At 40.6% G+C, this 19,206-nt stretch overlaps 2 protein-coding genes across 6 annotated transcripts; both read left to right on the top strand.

Annotated features, from left to right (window-relative positions):
- Positions 1–1,252: 1,252 nt before the first annotated feature.
- On the top strand, positions 1,253–10,063 carry LOC130195576 (regulation of nuclear pre-mRNA domain-containing protein 1A-like). 4 transcript variants are annotated; one of them, XM_056417206.1, is made up of 7 exons: positions 1,253–1,625; positions 4,058–4,187; positions 5,303–5,409; positions 6,105–6,199; positions 6,468–6,594; positions 7,190–7,365; positions 7,713–7,916. In XM_056417206.1, exons 1-7 carry the CDS (start codon positions 1,475–1,477, stop codon positions 7,794–7,796), a joined length of 870 nt encoding a protein of 289 aa, XP_056273181.1. In that variant the 5' UTR covers positions 1,253–1,474; the 3' UTR covers positions 7,797–7,916. The 4 variants fall into 4 exon arrangements, with proteins under 4 accessions (XP_056273181.1, XP_056273163.1, XP_056273174.1 ...); XM_056417188.1 differs by having other exon boundaries at positions 7,511–7,805; XM_056417199.1 differs by lacking the exon at positions 7,713–7,916 and adding an exon at positions 8,954–10,063 and having other exon boundaries at positions 1,254–1,625.
- A 114-nt stretch (positions 10,064–10,177) lies between these two features.
- si:ch211-13c6.2 (uncharacterized protein LOC100000125 homolog) lies at positions 10,178–18,808 on the top strand. 2 transcript variants are annotated; one of them, XM_056417343.1, is made up of 13 exons: positions 10,178–10,427; positions 10,622–10,690; positions 12,476–12,500; positions 14,693–14,779; positions 14,866–15,005; positions 15,123–15,242; positions 15,348–15,393; positions 15,894–16,863; positions 16,957–17,053; positions 17,173–17,238; positions 17,343–17,444; positions 17,937–18,189; positions 18,411–18,808. In XM_056417343.1, exons 1-13 carry the CDS (start codon positions 10,374–10,376, stop codon positions 18,656–18,658), a joined length of 2,277 nt encoding a protein of 758 aa, XP_056273318.1. In that variant the 5' UTR covers positions 10,178–10,373; the 3' UTR covers positions 18,659–18,808. The 2 variants fall into 2 exon arrangements, with proteins under 2 accessions (XP_056273318.1, XP_056273315.1); XM_056417340.1 differs by having other exon boundaries at positions 17,934–18,189.
- The last annotated feature ends 398 nt before the right edge of the window (positions 18,809–19,206 follow it).

The following is a 19,206-nucleotide window of genomic DNA, read 5'->3' as shown; positions in this document are numbered from 1 at the left end:
ATCAATATTAATGAACTGTATGTTTAAGTTGGCAGCAACTACTGTAACGATGCAAATGACCAGTGCTGTGGTGCAAACAATGTTTTGTGACTGATAGAATGTGAAAGCGAATGGCTGTCTCCTGATTTTAAATGTAATAATTTAAATCAAAGTTAAAATTATGAAGAGTAGGGAGTAGGGATAGGTAACTGTAGGATAGGTCTAAGTCTTGGTGTACATAGCTGCAAAGTCTCAACTCAGTTAAATTCAACAACATATTTTCATCCCCATACATGACTGGGAATCACACATGTGTACATTAGTGACCAGTAGTGCCAGTACCCCGACAAGAAACCACCAACGACCTCACAAAAACTAAAGCTGCTCTGTTATGTTTGTCATGCCTTTTATTAACTCATCGGATAACCCTGATAATGCTCTGAAATGATATCGGCAGCCTGTTATCACATATATGTATGTGTATACTATGTATATATATATATATTTTGCTGCTGTATGTATATCTGTAAATTCCATTAGACTTGAACCCAGACTTTTATATATAGATAAATATATCTATATATAAATATACAGATATAAATATATATAATATATACAGGTATGAATATAAATACATATAATATATATATATACACTACCGTTCAAAAGTTTGGGGTCACTTAGAAATGTCTTTATTTTTCAAAGAAAAGCACTGTTTTTTCAATAAAGATAACAATCAAAAATACACACTATACATTGTTAATGTGGTAAATGACTATTCTAGGTGGAAATGTCTGGTTTCTAATGAAATATCTCCATAGGTGTATAGAGGCCCATTTCCATCAACTATCACTCCAGTGTTCTAATGGTACATTGTGTTTGCTAATCGCCTTAGAAGACTAATGTCTGATTAGAAAACCCTTGTGCAATTATGTTAGCACAGCTGAAAACAGTTATGCTGGTGATATAAGCTATACAACTGGCCTTCCTTTGAGCTTGAAGTTTGAAGAACAAAATTAATACTTCAAATATTAATCATTATTTCTAACCTAGTCAATGTCTTGACTATATTTTCTATTAAATGTTCAATTCATTTGATAAATAAAAGTGAGTTTTCATGGAAGACACAAAATTGTCTGGATGACCCCAAACTTTTGAACGGTAGTGTATAATAAATAAATATATATATACATATGTATCTTTATTTATATTTATATCTGTAAATTCCATCGGACTTGAACGCAGCATGCGGAAGCAGCTCCTGCAGGCTGCTGTGGTCACAAGCTAAACCAGAAAGGCAGCTCATCACTACTTGAGGACGGCGGTGGCGAGCTAGTTACCCGTAACACCCAGGCGTTACACAGGGCAGGCGGCGTGTTGTATTTCCTTTGGATGGCTGAAATGCATGTGCCGTTAGTGACTGGTGGCTAACTAGCCGTAGAGACGCCGTAAAGCTGCCTCTCCCAGTGCTGCCGCCCCTTCGCAGCTCGTCAAAATGTCAGTTTTTTCTGAAGCGGCTTTAGAGAAGAAACTGTCCGAGCTCAGCAACTCGCAGCAAAGTGTGCAGACGTTGGCGTTGTGGCTCATTCATCACAGAAAACACTCGAGGGCTATTGTCAATGTTTGGATCAACGAACTGAAAAAAGGTAAGGTCTGCAGAAGCTAGCGGCTAGCTAGTTCCCCATAACAATACACACACACACACACACACAAGTTAACTTGAGGGCTGCAGCTGGCTATGAGTAAAGTCGTATTGTTCACTTCCCACTGACGTTATCGGCGCTATTTAAAGGAGCGTTAATGCTACATTTAGCCACATTTAGAGCGACAACGTTGGCAGTTGAAAAGGTGTGGACTCACCTGGCTAACGCGAGGTAGTCTTTAACCATGTGACCTGTCCAACGTTGGCCTGGTCAATGGTCACGTGTAGGTACTAGTTAAGTTAAAGGTAACCTCTAAATGTATGAAATGACCGTTAGTACCGATGAACAAGATGTGTCGCCACATGGCGGACTGCCGATGTTCGTGACTAGCTGGTGGACATCGTGGAGCATTTAGCAACTGAACCGCCCAAAGGCAACACAGCGTCCAGGTGTTCAGCTCAGGCTCACGTCGCTCCACATCTGTGGGACGTGTAAGTATCTGTGAAAGGTGACCATATATCAATGCTGTGTGTACAGTGTGTTCTACTGCCACCAAGTGTCAACGCATCAATTTAATGCAGCTTCATTTATGTATTCATGAAAATAAAAGATAGTGGGTGAATTTTTCACGATTTGAAAGGGTATTTATTTTAGTGATGCTTCGCGTAGACTAACTTAAAATCAATTGGATTACATTTGCTAGACAAAACTTCAAATGAAAGATAATGTTGCTCTGTTACTGCTGCATGTGTGAGAGGTTTTCCATATCAAATTGATGTGGTTGTATGTCAACGCTCAAGTTGACAACTTGTTTCTGATGCTCCCAAATGACCCGACAAGAAGTTGTTGCATTATTTTTCGTTTCATGTTTCCCTCCATTAACATGTTTTCTCTTGATGGACTGCTGGGAAGTTCATCATTCATCTGTTAGTTAAACACTAAACAAATAGGTAAAAAAAATAGGTCAGTCACGTGGGATAGCCCATTGTCAATCAATAACTTCAAACTCAAATTGAGGTGGCCGATGATACTTCTTCTAGTTCATAGGGTATTCTAGCTTCTGCTGTTTGTCGCTGCTGGGACAGACTTTAATTTTCTTCTGGAATGTAAGAAAACTTAATCTACGCCAAAAGTTGTTTTTTTCTAATCGTTTTTTCCCCTTAATTTATGTCTCACTCTTCTGAACGTGGCTGTAGGAATCACAGCTTTCAAACTATAGCAGCTTGTGGAAGAGTGCGATGAAGAGCAATGAGTGTGTGTGTGTGTATATATATATATGTAGCCCGTACACTCATTACATTTGGGCCCTTGGATGGGTTTATTGCAGTCTTGCGCAGCCAAAGATATTGGTTATTTTTTTGGACAGAGTATTTGATTTATTGACATAATGATACTGAATGTGTTGAACATTGCTGTGTAACTGCAATGTAATGGTTTTCTATGGATTTATATAAAGTTATTGTTATGATTTTGCATCAAGGTGCATGTCAGATGGAACGTAATAACTAACCCTTCCATCGATGACTGTAGGCAACATTATTCATATTGAATCATTACAGTTAAAGTTTGTGGGATCACACATTTATTTAATAGATGCAGTTACAGTACATAATAGATTCTTTGTGAATATATTTAGGAATTGGTTTTAAAAAGCATGTTGCATGGATATCTGGTATAACTGTAGTTGTAGCTAATACTGGAACACTTTTCCTTTGGGTGCTATTCAGAAGCGTAATGATATCTCAAGAGGTTGTTGTTGTTGTTGTATGTTAGCAGCATGTCTGAGGACTTAAAGGAGTGTGCAGTTCAACAGTGGAGACAGAAATCACACATTTCTCTTGAGCTTTACGCTCAGCTCCTCTCTTCCAAAAACAACAAAGAGATATGCAACATTACTTGTATTATATAACTTTGCTATCAAGAAGGGAGAAATCCAGCCACAACTTGTTTGTTGTGGCTGGATTTCTCCCTTCTTGATAGGGTTGACACTGCAAACAAGTGTTGGTGGATAAAACTCAAATGGAAAATACATGTAACACAACAAGCTTTGTAATTAGATTAAAGAAAATATCAATTATTCACCAACCTATTCCTATATGTAGTTAATATATTGAAGAATGAACTGTGTGACTAAATGGTTGTTCCTGGATATATTTAGTTGTTAGCGGTGACTGACTGACGTGAGTGTGAGGGGATTTGCTGCTTCGACACTCGGAAGAGTAACTTTCATATACAATGGTCTGGCTTGGTGGGAAAACCAGGATGTTACATTCACAATTTTGTATTTTCTTGTAGTCATTTCATGAAGAAGTAATTCAATAGTCTGTAGTATTAGTTGGATAATTGACCTACAACTGGGCTTAAAGTTCAGTCATGTGAATCATTACCAACGGCCTCACTTTAATACTTGTCTGTGTACATTTGAATGCATGCAGTTCAGGTATCACGCAAGCTGACCTTCCTTTACTTGGCCAACGACGTCATTCAGAACAGCAAGAAGAAAGGACCAGAATTCACTCAGGACTTTGCACCGGTCATCGTTGATGCATTCAAACATGTATCCAGGTCAGATTTTCTTTACATATCATTTGCAGATCTACATTTCTATAAATGACTCATGAAAATGCATTGTTGACATATCTGATTTAGGACTGTTTAATGTGTGTTTTCTATTGTTTAAGTACACGGTTAGGAGGGTTACTTGTACAAATGTTATCCCATATAGTTACTAATGACCTGTCCAAGTATGACAATGTTAAAGTAAAGTCATTTGATTACTTATCTTTATACCAAATGTGCAAATCAAGAAAATAGAAAAGAAAAATGCAGAAATATAGCCATCATTTGGCGAAGGAGAACAACATCCCAGTATGTGCTTCCTTTCAGTTCAGACCGTTCCGTCCTCACGCATGGACTCGAATCATTCGGCACAGATTTGACCTTGGAGAAGCAACGGTACAAATATTCATCAAATTAAATGAACCGACATTTTCCAATTTGTCCTGTATTATGTTTGATGGACCATAGATTTAAAGCAATCTGCTCATTTCACACAAACTGCCTTTTCAAACTACGATGCCTCTCGGCAAAAAGAATAATCCTGATGAACTGGGAGGTGAGTGAACCGTCTCTGCTTTGTGACGGCTCGCACTGCACTGTGACGATGGTCTGCTGTACATACACAATAATGGAAACATTTCCACCCAATGAAAGCAATTTTTTCACTAAGTTGTAATGTGCGCATATGTGCATTGTTCTAGTATGAATTATGTTCTATATTTTAACATTCATTTAATTTATATCCCCTTTTTGTATTAAATGTATTGGTAATCTGATCAAACGTTCTTTACTAATCGTGTCATGCTGTTCCATGTATTCTGTTACTCCTCAGGTCTGCTTAAGTAGTGGCATGTTTTGATTATATTGATGAACAACTTTGATTTTAAAATTAATAAAAATAAGAACTTGTGTTGGGATTTATGCAAGAGGGATTTAAGAAACAGAGAATTGCAGATTAAAATGTGACATAATACATACATACATTATTACATACATTCATGATCTCATGGAGCACCTGATGGGACTAACCGTAACACATTATAAAATGTAATTCCTGTATTGCATCTAATTTGCCATCTGTTTGACCGACAGCCTGCTCTGTTTTGTGTTCTCCTGTCCAGAGACGGCGAGGACGGCTGTAAGAAACAGTTGGGTCGGGTTTTGTCCATCTGGCAGGAGAGAGCGGTGTACGAGATCAACCTGCTGGAGCAGCTCTCACAAGTCCTTTGTGAGTTCACCCACCACGAACACTACGACTATTACTGGAGTATTATTACGGTAACGAGTCGAGCAAGGGATTACAATTTCCAAAACATAATTATATTACGGTTATTAATCTAAGTAATGCTGCGTTACTGCAGTAACGGAACAGAATTAATTTGTTTGTGCCCGGTAAGTTTATATTATGATGATGTGAAATCACAGCAGGTTTGTTTGCACCTTTGGATCATTGCCTGTTTTAGTGTGATTGAAATGCATCTTAGAGATAGCTCCACTCCAAACAAGCATAATGAAAATAAAGATGATATAAGTCTGTGTGGTACTTTCAGTGGATTTTGTTGATTTACTTGCTGAGCAAACGACCAGTTCCTTAAACCGGTTCTTAATGTGTGTTGTCATCAATTATTTTAGTAATATTTGTGAAACACTGTCGACCACTTTTCCCTCTCACACATCCATAAATGTCCTGTGGGGGCGGGCCTGATGCAGGCAGGTGACCCTGTTCTCTATCTTCATGCCACATTGTTCTACGTGGAGGCCAGTGGTCTTAACAAGTACAAGCTGTTTCAGTATTCATGAAGACTATCTTATTATAATCAAAAATGAATATAATAAAGTACCTGGCTTGAGTTGAATGAGTAGCTTGGTACTGGCAGCTCATACTTATGGAAAGCTCTGTTCATCTTTTCTTTTAAATCTTAGATGGAGAAAAGAAAGCTAAGAAGAGGCCCTATGAGGAGATCCGACCAGATGATGAGGACTTTGCGTCCCAGAGTTCCCCAACTGAGCCTCCGCAGGTGACTGACGAAGCCGACAACGTCGCCAAAAATACAGAGTGTTAACGTAATATACTTTGAACCATGTCACGTCTTTTTAGTGAAGCTTTTTACAGCGGATTCAGCGGCCTATGCATGGATTTGTATTGCAATTGTTCCTTTCTTTGCTGCCGCTAATATTGCTCACATTTGAGTGTATACTCATGCTAACTCCTAAATTTATCATACTTCCTTAACTTTGCTCCTCCTCCTCTCTCTCGCTCTCTCGCTCTCTCTCTCTCTCTCTCAGACAGCAGAGTTAATCCAAGCTCTTCAGGAGCTGGAAAACGCAGCCTCTGGCGACTCAGCGCTGCGTCAGCGCATCTCATCCCTTCCTGCTGAGGTGCAAGACATGTCACTGCTTCACAGGATCACAGGTAGGAGGCAGGAAACGGCTCACTATCGTACACACACGTATGATCCTATGTTCATTCACACTTCATGTATAGTTGAGAAAGTACATTATTAATGTCTTCATGGGGAGCAGAGTTGGGTACTAGAGAAACTGGTGTTAATACAAAAGGCCAGTGTTCACAACTATGTTGCAACAAATGTCGGCCCTGCCTAAGTTTCCCTCGCAGAGCATTTTGATAATATGATATCGTGGAGGAGTAATTCGGTCGACACTTCACTCCCCTTTTTGCTCTTCTGCACAACACCTCTTTTGTTCTCATTGCCCAAATATCACTCATCACTGGAGGATTTGTCTAAATATTGCAAGATAAGTCACTGGACCTTAAAAACGTTCTCATCCGTATGGAAAACCGTATTTTCTCGGCCTTGAGCAGGACACTGAAACTGGAAAGATAAAAATGTCGAGCATTGGAAACAATGTTTGATTTGGCAGTGAGTTGACAAGCTATTTCCATTGTCCCAATATTGATGGATAACTGAATGAGCTCCAGTTGAACCCTCTGGACTGGTTATGTTAACACGTTGCGTCCTGCTCTCTGTGTGCGTCCTGCGCTTCAGATAAGGAATCGGGGGAGCGTCTGTCCCGGCTGGTGGAGGAGGCCTGCATGTTGCTAGCAGACTACAGCGGCCGCCTGGCAGCGGAGATCGATGATAGACGGCAACTCACTCGCACTCTAACGGTCTTCCTGCAGAGCCAGAAGGACGGCCTGACCCAGAACGAGCAGAAACTTGAAGTGCGTAAATCAATTTTCTTTAAATTACTGTACGTCTCGTCCACCTCACCTTTGTGTCACCATTATCGTTTCTCGTGTTCATCTGTCTTGTGTATCTGTGTGCTCGGACATCTTATGAATAAACATTTCTTCTCATGTATTTCAGCATGTTGCACACTTCTGCCGAGTGCCTGTCATGTTGCTGAGTGAGCCTAGATTTCAGACTGTAGATCTTTCACTGTCAGGCCTTCTGGCCTTACAACAGGAGAGAATCCTGATTAGATACACTTGGAATCATTGTAAGAGTTTCCCTTCTCACTAGCAATTACTTGTCATTTAACCCAGTTCAATCTTTACTCCATGTACAGGAAATGCGTCTATTTATCTCTAACGGTAAGTATCGGCCAATCCGCTTGATCTTGAAAAACTTCATAATATCTTTTTTGTGGTGACAATATCTGCCCAGTGTTTATCCACAGGATACCAAGAGGATAAAGTATTTCATATTTGTATCTTTACTCAGTCAAGTCTTTTGCAATAAAAAAATCCCTGAAAATACAAAATAAAAATGATTTTGTGAGTGCTTTTATTTTGCTGTTACATTTGCAGCTCATGGTGGTACATTTTCACTTACATTTCTAAACTTCAGGTTAAATTGAGCTCAGTTCAATAGAAATCAAATCACTCAAATAGAGGAAAACCTAATGTTATTACAGGTCAAAGCAAAACAAAGATTGTGTCCCATGTTTTTATTGGTGACATGATGAGATATTAATGGAAACTAATGTAAATGTGCGTCACTCGCACTAAATTTGATGAGGAAAGCAGTTTTTCTAGCACAACACCTACACGCATCAGCTGTAAACTTATACAATAAACACATCCATGTCGCAAACATGATACCTTTGAGTGACACTAGATGTTGATGTATCGGTGGCTTTGCTATCTGACCCTCAGTTGTGTGTCACAGACATTAATTCATAGTCTAATCGGCCTCTACGACTTCCCTGCAGATCTGTTGGGTGTCTTGTTCAGAGAGTGAAATACACCTAAATACTTGAACCCTCTTTTCTTTGTGTATTCTCAATTGACTGGAGGAAGAAAATTAATCTACATTTTGATAATCTTACACATGTTTCTTAGATGGAGGTGAGACTAAATCATGTAGTGAGTCTTATAGCTGTGGCAAACGTAGTGATGCAGTTATCTTTTTCAACTCATAATAAATGTAGGTGTTTTAAAGAGTACAATTAGTTGCAACTTAGTGGACAAACACTTTTGTTTAACATGCTCACACAACTGTTTTCAAATGAGGCTTCACTGTGAGGGACAACATGTTTGTATTTGGCCAGAAATCAAAACTTTGTGTCATTCAACTTAAGTTAGATGTTTAACTCACTATTCTGTAATACACAATGCAATACACAGTCATATTAATGACAGCTTTATTTCTATTCTTTCAATGGTCTTAATATCCTTTTCTTCACATTTGCTAATTACATGATGTCAATCCATTACAACTGTCTTTGTCACTAAATCTTAATGTAACTAATTCCAGCTATAAGATATTTGAGCTCTGATGGACTTTTTTTCCTGTGGACATTTTCAGGAATACAAACGCAAACTGGCGAGGGTGACCCAGGTCCGGAAGGAGCTGCGTGCGCGTCTGAATAATCTTCCAGGAGGACTCTACAACTCTTCAAAATGACTCACGTTTTGCCTCCTGACCAGATAACCTGACCCTCCTGCTTCTGCAACATCTCAACCGGCCTCTTCGATACTTGATCAGTGATATTTTCACAGTCCTTTGTTCTTGATTTTGGAAAGCGTCTGTGTTGTCGTCCTCATTATGTCCTTAACATAATTATTCACACGGCTTTTGTAAACAGAATATCTTCATTTTCTGTCTGAGTTCATCTCTTTGTGCTGAAAGTTATTGGTACAATGAAAATGACGCTTCATACTCATCAGGCACAAGCACCTCTTGGTTTGGTCCCTTTAAAGTAGCATCGGTGATGCTGGTGTGATATTTTTCTATCTATAGTGACTTAAGATAAAGCACCAGAGAATACCCCCCTAGTGTGATCATTTATAATATGTTCAGTGTTTTTGATTGTTTTCACAAGTTTCTTTAACTGGCGTATGCCTGTAAATGCATCTGTCTAACTCTTGGTTATATATCATTGTTTGTATGCAGTGTCACTATGGCCTCTGAAGAGAACGGTACACTTATCAATCTTTAGGAAACCATATTCTCAAGTTAAGCAGTAAGCCGTGTCCTGGAAAACAAACCAAAATGTCTAATTATCATTTACACAAAGCCTCTTTCTGAGAGGGTCTTGGAAGTCATGTGTCCATGTACATATTCAAATTTGCATGTAAATATGATGGGAGTTATACCTGTAAATTATTTGTATCCATGCTGACATGCCTTGTGGTCATTCAGACAAATCACTGAGGTATCTCTCTGAAGTCTACATCTTCATAGCTGCTCAAACCTCCACTGTACTGAATTAATGAGTGAAGGAGTACGTTGTCTTGTTTAATGTATCACGCTGCTTCATAGATTCATCCTTAACTCTACTGAATGCTGTCCAGATGCCTCACACAGCTCGATAGGTGTCCCCGTTTCCAAAGCCAGATTTAAGCTGTTGTTTTTGTACATTTTAAGCAAATTCTTCTTTGAGCCAAATAAACTGAAAATGGACAAATCTTTGCAGTCCCGACTGCAGTGTGCAGTGTGTAGCCGTTCAATGTTATCCTACCGGCCGACGGAACTAAGGCGACGAAGCTCTTGTTTCCGACGGCGACATGTGCACGAGTACAGGAAGTAGCACCAGCGGCAGCCTTTTTGATCAACATCGTCGATTCATGAAAACAGAAACAGCTGCAGATCAGACACTATATGCAGTACAAACCACATGCTCGGAAGATACAACTGCGGCCGTTTATGATAAACGTTTGCTAAGCAAAGCAAATATCACTTTCTCGAGAAGAAAACGCCAACACGAACCGTAAAACATCCAACAATGGACACTTTCGAAACGCCATACGAACTAGAGGCTGCATTTATTGAGTGCACGGTAAGCTAGCGTGCCGTTACCCGTGAGGTCGGAGACTGCATGGTTGAAGACTGATGCAGCACCACTTTCTCAGTGTTTCATCTCAGGTTCACCTCGGTTGTCTGAACTCAAGCCTCCCCTCCCGGTAACTGATGTGTATGGTATAATACACCGGCTGTGATACTGATTTATTTTGGTTCTCTCTTTAAATGCAGGTCTGTGATAAATCCATAAGGGGGGATACCTTGTACAAGATACACCTGACGACACCAGGACATAGAAAGGTACCCGGCACAGTTTACTGGTGCAGAGCTGTGATGTCTGTGTTGATTTGAATGCAGCTTAATCTCCCAGTGAGAGACTATAGGTTATAGGCAGAGAGCATTTTTACTGTGACTTGTGTTTTTACATTCCCTCTTTTCTTCAGTCAGGTCTTCAACAGGTCCAAGATAAAGCTTAAAACAAGAAACATCCAGAAGTGATATTCCACAATCTTTCCAAGCCATCATTAACATCTGGGGACTTCTTTTTTTCCAAGACCTCTCAGAAAGTATTTTATTTCTCATTAATTGCCTGCTGGTATATCTTGGAACCGTACTTATTTCTGTTCTGCTGGCCAAACAGTATGCATTTTGTTATGCCAAGGTGAACACATTTGGTCAGACAGTAAATCAGTGACGGTGTTCCACATTTCTTATTCGGCAGACTTGAAGCTGAACCACACTTTGACTGAATGTGTGCAAACTGTTCAGTCCCTTCTTTAGCAACAAGCAACCAGGGGAAATGAATGCATACCAATGTTTGTCTTTGACCACCATGAAGACTCATTTTGGAGGAGTGCAGTGTCTTTGTGGAGTGCACCTTGCAGTAAGTTAATGGCTCACAAGAAAGCAGCCAGATGGATCAATACGACTGGATCTGCATTTCTGCTAGTTTGTCTTAAATCATCACATGTGGATGATTGTGATGGACTCAACACATAGGCCGTCGCCTATAGATCAATCTTTTCTTGGTCCTTGTCAGTCAAATATTGAGACTCAAGGCAATGAAAGCACAGCTTATTGCCACAATCTTTTTCTCAAGCCACACGGGAATGGTTTTGATGGTTTGCACATGGCAGGCCGTAAAGTCTAAAGTCTAAACACTGCATTGATTTGCGCTTCATAACTGTCTTCAATGGAGTCTGGTCCTTCTTCATGGTGTCATATGGAGGGTGTGCTTAATCCTCTTTCTCATGTCAACATTTTATGGCAATTTTCTTTGCCTGCCTTGTATAGAAGATGTTTTCAAACTCCCTCCAGAAACTTGCCAGCTCGAGGACTTTCTGCAAATCTTCTTCTGTGGCTTTTAATTCACCAAAAGCTGCAGCACTCCGAGGCAAAACAAATGGAAACGTCTAAATGTTTCTGCATTGGCGCCAATCACGAGCAACTCTGAAGATTCATGTGTCGGGAAGCTTCGACACAAATAGAAAATAATGGTGGACATTATTTTGACAACTGAGCATTGCAGATGCTAACTAACTGTCCACTCTATCCAGCTCCATTAGCTTGTCAGCAGCTTCGGTCTTTAGTCGGTGTCTGCTGTCTACACGGGATGCATTCAGACGAGAGATGGACATTTCTTTTACAGAGTTCTAGGAGATTCCTTTGGGATTTTTGTCAATTTCACGATTTCCGAAAGTAAACTAAACTTGTTGTGGGAGTGGAGTGGATGTGGAAGTCCACTCCTTTGTCACCCTTTAGTTCAGACACCGTACTGGTGTGTGGGCAGCTGTGTTCACTGGCAGGGCTCACTGCCCGCTACACGATCACTTATGCTCATAAGCAAAAGTTGCTCGACCATTGGTCAAACGTGTGTTTTGGTCGTGTTGATGAAAACTGGAGACTGCTTCTCTGCATATAGATATCCATCACGATGATATGTAGGCCTACTTTTACTGCGCCTAAAGTGAGCTGTGGTTTTGGTCAACCATTATTGTTCAGAAATATATTTATCTATGATATAACCTTTTCTCTGTTTGTAGCACTGATTGACTTATGTTGTTGCTCTCCTTTCGTCCCTGGCAGAAAGAGGAGGCCTATGTTGCTTCAGGTAAGTAGACTTCATCTTCAGCATTGTCATTTGTTCTAGATCATCAATGGCTGTGATCCTCTCAGAATGACGATGAACTCAAAACAAATCAAAGGACACGTCTTTGGTTGGACTGCATTGTACGGCAAGAATGTTTGCACGTGCTTTATTGCAGATATAGAAACTTCAAGTTAGTTTTTTTAAATCTTTATGCAATACAGCCAAAAGACTCTCCACAACTTGATGTGGGCTTTTTGTCCCCGGCTGTTTTAATGCTTTGTTATGGCCCTTAACTCCTGTTACGGGGAATATTGTCTCCCCTGCACAGAGCCCTGACCCCACCTTCAAGATGAATGGGATTGCAGACTACGAGCCAGGCCGCAGTGCCCAACCTCACTCATGCGTGTTACAGTAACTGGCTCAACAGCTGTATGAATTCCGCACGTGTGATTGCCAGATTAATGCAGGACTTGTGCCAGAACTGGCACATAATTCTGTGGACTGAAACCAGCCAAAGCTAGCCAGAATGTAGCTAACTGGATTGTCCATTCAGATGTCCACATGGACATTGTGTTAATGGTGGAGGACGGGTCGTCCTCTGGGTCTTGAGCAGCAAGTTAATGGCTCTCGAGTCCAATCAGGCTGGAGAGCAGGGCGAGAGTCAAAAACTCCAGAAGACTGAAGGATAGGCAGTGTTCTTCTCCTTACTTTTTTTATTTGCTGCTCAACATGAGTAAATTCAGGGTCTTTGACTGTAATCCCATATGTCAGCGTGCACTGGACTTCTTAAAATTACTTTATAGATATAGTGCGCACCGTTAACTTTACAAGGGAATGAGAAAACTCTTTTTAGGACGCAGTCACTGATTGTAAAGTACAAAATGACCTCAATCAGACTGACAGGATTTACCAGTGGGAGAATCATTATGAAAAATACCATCTGGACGAGATCCAGCCTCAGATGTAAAGGCATCAGAGACTTGGATTACACAAGAGCCGAGCTTTGCCCGCTTTGAGCCGTCCTGGGGAGACGCTTCTTCTGCTGCGTGGTCTGATTTGTCAGTTTTGACTCGGTGAGCACAACTGGTCGGCTCTGAGAATGAGCCTCACTTTCTAAAGTGGGCCTCTCGAGAAAATGTATAAAGATCCCGCATCATTATATGTACACAGAGAGTTTAGCTTTGTGAACGCGGGCTGTCTTCAGACCTGTTGTTTTCTGCTTGCTGAGTGTGCGCCCTCTACTGGTGTCCTTGAGTCAACAGAAATATCACTCATCCACCCATTATTTAAATGGGAGGAGGAGGGAGGGTGCACATGTCATCATGGCTGCTCCAAAACTTACTGTAACCACATTTGGTGGCTACATAAATCCCCGTGGTGCTGCAACATCAGCATGACCTCCGCGTTTCAAACAAGCTTTTCAACTTTTGGAGGTGGGTTCAAAATGGAAGAACAAGTATGTTCATGCTTGTTGCATGTACAAGAGACACGGCCACGAAAAGGTTTACGACCGGCTCCTGTGCTTGTGTGGAGGAATGTTCCACTTTTAGCCGTGGGAGAATGGTTCATGCTCAAATACTAAAAGGTGGACTTCAGTTTTTTTTTTAGACTGAGCAAAGAGCTGTGGCATGCCCATGCTTCAGGTAAATACTATTTGGGGGGATTTTTTTTGGGTTGTAGGAAAAAAAAAATGTCCTTCAATGTTGGTTTTGGCAGGAACATCAGCATTTAACAGCCTTTGTCCCGAAGATGTCACGGTAGGTCAGAAAGTCATGCCTCCAAAGGCTTTTTCTTTCTTCTTGCAAAGTGAGTGTTGGTCTTCCATATGGTTGGGCTTTCATGTTCATGAACCTGAAGACACTTCAAGCTACTCCAAGGAACTTTCCTCCGCAGTGAAGATGGACCTGGGTCTGCCCCTTGTCACCCGGTCGCTGCTGGAGTCTGAGTTGATGGACTTTCTGGTGAATTTGCAGGATTTCATCTAAATCCGACCTGGTGACACCGATGACACGCATTAAAAATAACTATATAGACATCCCAGTCTTCTCACCGATGGTCTCGATTAATTATGTAGGTCACATTGAGGCACCACTGTTTAATAGAGTCTGTTTCATAAGCAGTTAATCACAAGTATCTTCAAGGAGACCATGCGCTGTACATATTTATACTATCTTTGAAAGAAATACGTTGTAATGCTTTCTTTTGTTTCTCAGGGTTTTCTGTCAGACATCCCCGCATTCCGCAATTTGAGGACATATTACATTATCTGGGTTACATGAAGCTTGATGAGCCCATCATTGGTGAATAACTTAATACCATTTAAAAACATATTTTACAATGTTAATTTAAATCCTATTGACCTCTTTCTGCCTTTTCTTTTTCTTAGGTTTGAACTATTTGGAGGAACTGCCTTGTGATGATCCCCAGGCAGGCCCCAACTACCTATGCAAGCTCTGTCATCAGAACGCCAACCTATCGGGAATGGTCAATCATGTGATTGGACGTAAACACAGACAGAAATATGTGGTAGTGATATGTGAACATTTTCAGAACATACCAGTGAATTATTTTGAGTTTTCGCTTCTACTTTTTCATTCAAAAGACAACTAATTGAGGAATGCTTCACCTTTTGTGTTTTTGTAGGAACTGAAACGGCCAGACTTGGTGACCTGGGACAAACAATCCATACTAATCCACGGAGGGAAGATTGTCCGAGCCAGAGCAGAGATAATAGAGAGACAGGATGGACGAGGAACTCCAGTGGTGGGACACCCAGATTTCGCTAACCAGACCTGTTGAATATTATTAAGTGATATGTCTTTTTTATGAGCAGCATATTTTGTTTGTGTTTCCTTTTTTCTGTTTCAGCTAATGGCGAAAATGGGGATCGAGGGACAATTTAATCTCTCAAGAGGTACATTCATACTGTGAATTATGTGTAGTAATAGACTTTGTCTACAAAAAATATTTCCTATGTTATTGTGTCCTTACTTTTCGGTCTGAGCATTAATAAATGCGTAGAAAAGTCAGAGATTCACTGACAGTATTAAAGGATCAATGTCAGTTAAAAAAATATTATTGATTATAGTCTGACTAACAATTGAGTTTTGAGGCCGATATTGATAATCATATATCAGCTATTAGTATTTTATTATTTGTTATAAATTCATTTTCACCAAATTTTCGATAAGAATCCCTTTTAGAATTTTCTTAAAGTATTTTGACACAATCTTTTACAGAATGTCATTCAATGCTAAACTGTGTGACTTGGGTGTTATTTTTGTTATAATATGCATTTTGGCGAATCTGTTGTAGTACATCAAAGTCATCTAATAATAAAAATTAAAACGCTTATTCCAGCAATACTGTACCTGATATGTTTATTTTAACTATATGTTTGCTCTTCCTCTCTAGTTCCTTCTAGGCCGAATCAAAATAGGGATCAGAACCATTTACAGAGTTTGACCCAACGAAATGTGCCGTCCCTCCTGCCAGACCGTGAGGACTATCGGGGTGACTACTCTCACCCAGGGAGGTATCCCCCAGGTCCCCCAGATACAGCCCCACTGCATCCAGAAGACACTTACATGTTGGACAGAGACAGGCCGACGTACCAACAGGAGGACACTCTCAGGCATGGCTGCAGGGAAGAGGAGCTGCATAGGGCAGATTACAGGGAAAATCCTATGAACAGACGAGAGTATATGGACCCAGATTATCGAACAAACTATGAAGAGCAATATGCTGAAGATCCACAAAGAAGAGCCCGACCAGAGCCAGGTGGTGATTCCAGGTTTGGTTTAAGGCAGGAGATGCCTCGTGGCCAGGCCCAGCATGGAGAGTATTACCCCGAAGAGGCTACTCCCAGAAAGCCCTATCCAGAAAAAGATCCACTCAAAGAGTTCTACACTGAGGAAGTTCGGAGGCGTGGGAGAGTTTCTTCTGAGTACTCGCCCTCGCAGCCGGTGGACCTAACAAGCGACGAGCAGCGGTGTTCTCTGAACTGGGAATCTGGCAGACGTGAAAGTATGAATGGAGCCGGCAGGCAGGGACCGACTCATCCAGAGGCCAACAGAAGGAGCTTCACCACATCTATGGAGAGTGACCAGGCGCCTGATGGCCTTTTGTTTAATTTCGTCAGAGATTATCGTCATGAAATGAGAAAAGCTTATCAAGAGGAGACAGTTGCCAACCCATGGCAGAGTAGAACAGGAACCCCTTCCTCCCAGAGACAAGTGGAGGCTACCAGGGCCATATCTGACATCCCAGAGCCATTCAGGCGTTTCCTGAAAGGGGACGCTAATGAGGCCGGATACGGGAAAAGGAAAAGAAAGAGTCGCTTCTCTGATGCCACTGCAGAGGAGACGGAAACAATGAAGGAGATGTGAGTGATAATGTTCCTCTTTCTGTAAAGATTGACTGAATGCTTTTTGGGTCTGACATTATTTTTCTCGACATGTTTGATTTTTGTTTTAAGGTTCAGTCATGAGTATGGACCTCCAAATCCAAAGTTTGGCGGTCGCCCGAGACCCGTCCATGAAACACAACATCCCGACCTCTACACAGAATCAAAGGTAATTAATAGTACTACTAGGCTATTTGTTTTGATAAACTAGTAACCGGCCAACATGTCGCAATGCTCACCTAAGTCGTAAACCGGCTGTAGTGACGTCACATCTGTTGTATGTTTTAGGGTCTGCGTCATACTGAAAGCTACAAAAGAGAAGGCTCTGAGTCAAGGGGTGTCTTTGATATTCTGGTAAGAATGTATATTTGTTATTGCAACGTAGCAATGATGTGTTTTGTTTTGCCGCCATTTATTAAAGGGGCCATTTTAACTCTGTCTTTTTCACTTGTCCCTAGAACAACATTGAAATTGAAAATGCAGAACAGGCTGACTTCCTGAAGAACAAACTTTGCGACCTTCTGAAAGACTTCAAGACCAACAAATCTGAGACCGCCGTGGTATGTGTCTCCCCGCACAGGGTCGGTCTTTCTAACTCAACGTGTTGTTTAATTCTCCACCTGCAAAGCACTACGAATGAATTCAAACTAGGGTTGGTAATGTTGAGAAACCAGCAAGAGTAAACTTAGTATAAACATTAGCCAAGCCCCAAAAAACAGCCCAGTGTTGTCAGCTGTTTTCCAAACCCTTCTCTCAAAGCCACGTCCCCAAAAATTCTCATTATGGAAGTAAACAATGAACATGGTTTTTGTTAGTACTCACAGCTCATGACGCCGACGATGCCCAACGAGTTCAGTTCAAGCATAAACGAAATGGTTGAACAAGCTTATTGGAGTCCTGCAGCAGCCACAGATATCGGCTCCTTTTCTTTTATTGTAGAAGCATTTGATTTACTGATTGTTCTCGGGATGCAATGAGAAATGTAACAACCATTAACAGAATGTGTTTGAGGACCATTACCAACCTAAAGAAACATGTTTTTGTTCTAGCAGAATAGCCACGAGCGAGTAGCCATCTCCAAAAACTACAACAGCTTTAACCCGGACCCAGAGCTGTCGCCAAGACATCAGTACGACACAACCCACAGAGAAGATTCAGACCTTAGACGACCACAAGACTTCTTTAAAAACAATCACAGAGGAAGAGGCTGGCGACAGCATGAGCAAGCGCCTGACGAGCAACGAAATGAATACCTCCATTCTGGAAGCGGGGAGCCCGGACATTCAAACAGAAGACGTTATGAAGGTATGCGTTTGTGTGTACGACATTTAAAGTATTGAATGGCAGAACTTCATGTTGTGTGAAAAGTTCCTTGAAATGTATTGTCTAATATACTATTTTCTTTTAAATTCATGTGTAATAAATGATTATCATTAAACTATGTTTTCCGGTCCCCTCTGACAAAATAGATCTGCATTTTTACACTTGCTTGCATACAAGTTATTTTCTTATTGTTTCTCTTTCAGAGGTGTTTGGGCTGCCCAGGATGCAACATGCTAGCCATCCCGATGAGCCAGCACGTAATGCTGGTAGATTTGACGAACCCAAGCGTCCTTTAAACTACCCACATGCTGCCGAGGACTTTATGGACTCCCGATCCTCTGCATCTCCGCTCGGCATGGAACAAAGACACGGGATGGAAAGGGCCCGTCGGTACTCTAACAACCTGGACAAAATCACCTCTACCCTCCTTGAACTTGTGGCAAGGAAATAATGAACATAGAAGTTCTGTAAATGTATATATCCATCGATTCAATATGTTGCTTTTGTTTGAAAACATCATTTGATTGCAAAGTTCATTCTTCCTGGTTGAATAAACATGTTTAAGTCTAAGTGTGAACATTAAAACATTTGTCGAAAGCGAGTCTAATTTCTTCACATTTTATATATTACTGTTATCAGCAGCAACGTATAATATTATTATTGCGATATTAGTCTATAACTCTGCAGGAAATTTTATTAATTTCAACTACATTTAACAATTGTTTTATTTTTTTAACTTTGTGAATTTTTCTTCTAATGTTGAAGTTTAATAAAAACTTTAATATATTTAGGTAAATCAGTTGTGTTTTATCATTGTTACACACAGGTCATATGGGTGTAATTGGACATAAGAGTTTCCACTCTACTGGCATGTAGAAATGGGAGTTATTGTATTCTTTACGTTTCACTTGTACCAACAACACTTTGGGACTTGATATATTAATCATAAAGTTAATAATAACCCTACAATATAGAACACTTAATAAAGTGTGTTAGGTG

The sequence above is a fragment of the Pseudoliparis swirei genome, chromosome 1 (assembly GCF_029220125.1).
Source record: "Pseudoliparis swirei isolate HS2019 ecotype Mariana Trench chromosome 1, NWPU_hadal_v1, whole genome shotgun sequence".
NCBI classification, from domain to species: domain Eukaryota; kingdom Metazoa; phylum Chordata; class Actinopteri; order Perciformes; family Liparidae; genus Pseudoliparis; species Pseudoliparis swirei.
The sequence above is the reverse complement of the archived record's forward strand: the minus strand, read 5'-3'. Positions and strand labels throughout refer to the sequence as shown.